Source organism: Halyomorpha halys, unplaced genomic scaffold (assembly GCF_000696795.3).
Source record: "Halyomorpha halys isolate HHAL.00 unplaced genomic scaffold, Hhal_1.1 Scaffold9404.1, whole genome shotgun sequence".
NCBI classification, from domain to species: Eukaryota; Metazoa; Arthropoda; class Insecta; order Hemiptera; family Pentatomidae; genus Halyomorpha; species Halyomorpha halys.
Window position 1 is genome coordinate 1 of NW_027113704.1, and position 4722 is coordinate 4722.

A 4722-nucleotide genomic window follows, 5' to 3' on the forward strand; every position below is an offset into this window, starting at 1 on the left:
TTATTTATATAACAAAATTTTAAATCATTTATAGTCTGCAAAAACATCCTAAGAATTTATATTAATTTCTAGCTATAGCTATAATTTTAAACTTAATATTTAAATAATTTATTTTTGAAAAAAAAAGTTCAAATAAGTAATACATTTTTCATTGCATTTTCTCATAATTTAAAATTTATTATTGTTGAATAAAGTCAAACAGTGTTATGCTTTTATCAGAATTATTTGTTTAGCAATTAATTAATTACCTGCAGGTATACAATGAATAATATTATTTTTTATAATTAATAATTTATGAACATTTTTTATTATATTTATCATAAGCTATGATATTTCATTTAATATTTTTGATAATTTTGACGTAGTTATTTTTAACTATAAAGAAACTTAATATATACCTTGTTTTATCCTTAATAAAGATTAATAAAATCAGAAATTCATTATTTTTTTAGGGGGCAACCGTTCGAAATGAAGGTGATTCTGTCATCATTGGACGAGTGGTTCGAGGAGGTGCTGCAGACAAATCAGGGTTGCTCCATGAAGGAGATGAGGTCCTCGAAGTAAATGGTGTGGAGATGAGGGGGAAGTCAGTGAATGAAGTGTGTGACCTTCTGTCGGCGATGACTGGAACACTGACATTCCTCATAGTTCCTTCGCTAGACCAAAGTGTCTACCTCCAGCACCATAAGGACACTCTTGTTAGTACTACCTCCATTATTTTAAATTAGATAATAAATTAAGTGAATTAAAAGAAATTACTTTTTTGAGGTTTATAATTTTTTCTTAAAAATAACTTTATTAATAGAATTTTGAAATAAATGATTATGAGTAAACTGCAGAATATTCTGCACAACCCTGCAGGATTTATATGCTTCTGACCTTCTTCTCTCAATTATATTTTTAAATAATACAATTTTTGTAAGCTTACTGGAAAGAATACAATAGGCTACTATTGCCTGCTTTATAGTTTTGTGTCAGAAAAAAAAATAAATATTCTTAAACTTTGGTTGCTGATCTGGCAGTACAAGCAGCTAAAACTTAACAATAATGTAATGTCTTCATATTACATAAAGCTGTTTTATTTTACATATACATCTATACCATCATGTAATATAAATTATCATTACAAAAAAGCATTAAATCATTATTGTCTTGAATAATGAAGATATTCTGTTATTGTTTTAGCAGTTCTATAATATTCATTAAGTATTACTGATGAGAATCAATAAAAAATTACCATAAAGGTTATCAGCTTCTTTCAATTTTTAATTTCATCAAAATAATATTTTCAGATGCATATGAAAGCGAATTTTGATTACGATCCAGAAGACGATCTGTATATACCATGTCGAGAACTTGGAATTTCATTCCAAAAAGGGGATATTCTCCATGTGATATGTCAAGAAGATCCGAATTGGTGGCAAGCCTATCGAGAAGGCGAAGAGGACCAAACATTGGCTGGGCTAATTCCATCAAAATCATTCCAGCATCAGTAAGTTTATTATTTTTTTATTATGCTAATGATAGTTGAATATATATGTGTCTGGATTGATGAAGCAAGTATTGGCGAATACATCTATATCATTGTAAGGCGATCTCTGGAAGATGACTGAAATGAGCCTTCTTTTTATTGGTATATTCTTGATTTAAGGCCTTCTTGATCACTGCATTATTTTATTATTATGGACAAATTTTATTATAAAGAAGCCTTATAATTGAAATAGAAAATATCCTCAATAGTGTAATTCCATAATACAGTTTAGTAATGTATGTTTAAAATTTACAGACGTGAAGCAATGAAGCAATCCATTACTGGAGATAAATTAAGCAGAGAAAAATCGAAAAAAGCTGGAACATTTCTGTGTGCTAAGAAAAATACCAAAAAGAAAAAGAAGAAGTCTTATAGTGACAGCGGGTACCCTATATATGCAACCAATACTGATGGTAAATTTGTTATATTTAAAACATATTTATTGTTCTTGTTTTATGGAATTGATATGAGTTTATGGTAATTTTGTGCAGCAAGTGACAGCCATTAGAAGCAATTTTCATGTCATTAACATGCTGTTTATTACCACATTCTAAGCTTACAATATTTCCTTTATTATTCTAATTCTACATCGCTTTAGTATATTTGAGCTCCAAATATATTTGGACTACTTCTTTATTAGTTATTAATGAACTTGTCTTACTTAGATTGACTTAATTTGTAGACATCCCCGAAGAGAAATTTATATAAAGCAATTAGTGATGGGTAGATAGTAAATTAATTAAGATTTTCTATGAGAAAAAGGAGTTGGACTCCAGAACTGACTTAAGTTAATTTTTAATGACAAAAACAATTTTTTGTAATTCTAACTTGATTTTTTCCTAAATGGTTCAGGGAGTGAATTAATTAAACAGAGCTAATGTACTGTTTTTCCTTATGTAATTGTAAAGATTCGTAAATCCTTGGAGAAATGATAACTTTAATTTTTTTTTATAGATTAAAAACCATTAAGATTTGTCACAAAATCCTATATTTTCAATTTTTTTAAATTACATTTTACATTTTATATTTTCTAATTACTGAATGTTTATTTCTTCAGATTTTGATGGTGATGAAATCTTAACTTACGATGAGGTTGCATTGTACTACCCGAGAGCCAATCACAAAAGGCCTATAGTTCTTATTGGTCCACCAAATATTGGTAGGCATGAGCTAAGGCAGAGGCTCATGGAAGATTCGGATAGATTTGCTGCTGCCATACCTCGTAAGTATAATTTAGTATATTATTATTATTTAATTTTTAATTAAAGTAGGGAAAAGAAAATTCCAATTTTTCTTAATATTATTAATTTATCTCTTATAACTTATATTCATAAATTTACAATTTATATTGTATAAATTATCATTTATAAATAAATAATTAATCTTAAGTTAAACTTAGTCTTTAAAAAACGCACTTATTCAAGAACAATCAGTTCTTTTATGAAATAAAATTACAATAAGAAATATAATATAAACAAATGTTTACTCACAATAGAGTTTGTTTATTTAATTGATGATAAATTATTGGAATCTATAAAAAAATTAGTGAAAAATTCATATCATATGTTTTACTGCCTCGCTACTAAAGGTAGGGAAGCTAGGTATTTATGCTAGAAATCGAAATAATGTATGTACTCAAAATTGAAAATTTTTGCTCACAGAAACAGAAGTATTAAATTATTAAATTGATTTTTATTCCATTCATAACCTATTAACATTTTTTATATTATTTATCAACAGATACTAGTCGGGCAAGGAAAGATGGAGAAGTGGATGGTCAAGATTACCACTTCATAACAAGAGCACAGTTCGAGGCAGACATCTTGGCGAGAAAATTTGTCGAGCATGGAGAATATGAAAGAGCCTATTATGGCACGTCTTTGGAGGCAATTCGGTCTGTTGTTAATGCTGGACGAATTTGTGTCTTAAACCTTCACCCCCAATCCTTAAGGATCCTGAGAAATTCAGATCTTAAGCCTTATGTCGTTTTTGTCGCCCCTCCTTCTTTAGAAAAACTGAGACAGAAGAAGATACGCAGTGGTGAAGCATATAAGGTATATAAATATTTTTTCTGTAAATGTTATATAGCTTCTTCTACATTTTCATAATATGTTGTTCATTTACTTGTTCTTATTAAATATGTTTTTCTCAGCTAAATTCATTTAAGTGAGAATTGATTTATTTTATCTCTGATTATTCTATTCAAAAGGTGAAATTAGAGATTACTAAGCAGTAGTTTGATCTAAAAAAAACAAGAATAAGTAAAAAAATGTGTCACAATGTAAATCGATTTGAAAAAAAATACTTTATTTAACCAATTTATTTTTATAAAAGTTTGTATTTTAAAAAAATTAAATTATTTTCCTGGGTTAAATTGATCGAGCTACACGTTTACATTTAATAAACTCCAAACTTCTTCTAAACATCCTGTTATATTTTTGTCAATAATTTTTTATTTTTTTAATTATCAACAGGAAGAAGAACTGAAAGAAATAATAGAAAAGGCCAGAGAAATGGAGGATAAATATGGTCATTATTTTGATATGATCATTAACAACAATGATACAGAACGGGCGTACCATCAACTGTTGAACGAGATCAACATTCTGGAGCGAGAGCCTCAGTGGGTCCCTGCAGCTTGGATCAAGTCCACATGAGAAATATTGGTAAAATTCTTGGCTCAAATTGTAGTTTGTTTTAAGTCAAATTCTGCTCTGCTCTATAAATTGACAGGAATTTCAATTTCAAGCCTCAAATCTGCAAGATTTTGGTTAGAACATTAAGATGAAATGTATTTAACACTTAGATATATTTAGAACTCTTCTACTCCTGCTGTTACTTGAAATTTAGATTACTGTATTTCCTTGAATATTAGTCGATCCCAAACCTAAGTTAATATCCCCTCCACTATGAAATAATTTTCAGAGAAAAAATATGGTAGAGATACAATTAATCTACTAATAAGAAATTCATTTCCAAATTTAATATTTATATATAAACAAAGATGCTTAAATTAGGTTCCCAAAGTGCTCAGACATCACAGCCTCTTAAACTTACCTAATTGAGTTAAAACTATAAAATAACTTATGGTCAATCTAAAATTTTACTAAATCGAATCCAAATATAATTCTATCCAGAATAAAAATAGACCTTGAATACTGGTCAAAATTCCATGTGACATTATATATATA

The 4722-nt window shown here is 28.2% G+C and overlaps 1 protein-coding gene across 1 annotated transcript; it reads left to right on the plus strand.

Moving 5' to 3' along the window:
- Nucleotides 1-452: 452 nt before the first annotated feature.
- On the plus strand, nt 453-4229 carry LOC136796692 (protein PALS1-like; the record flags this gene model as incomplete). Its single annotated transcript, XM_067051064.1, has 6 exons — nt 453-698; nt 1293-1492; nt 1787-1944; nt 2589-2753; nt 3272-3585; nt 4006-4229. Coding segments are annotated over 6 exons (1266 nt in total), but the record flags the coding sequence as incomplete, so codon positions are not given.
- Nucleotides 4230-4722: the final 493 nt, after the last annotated feature.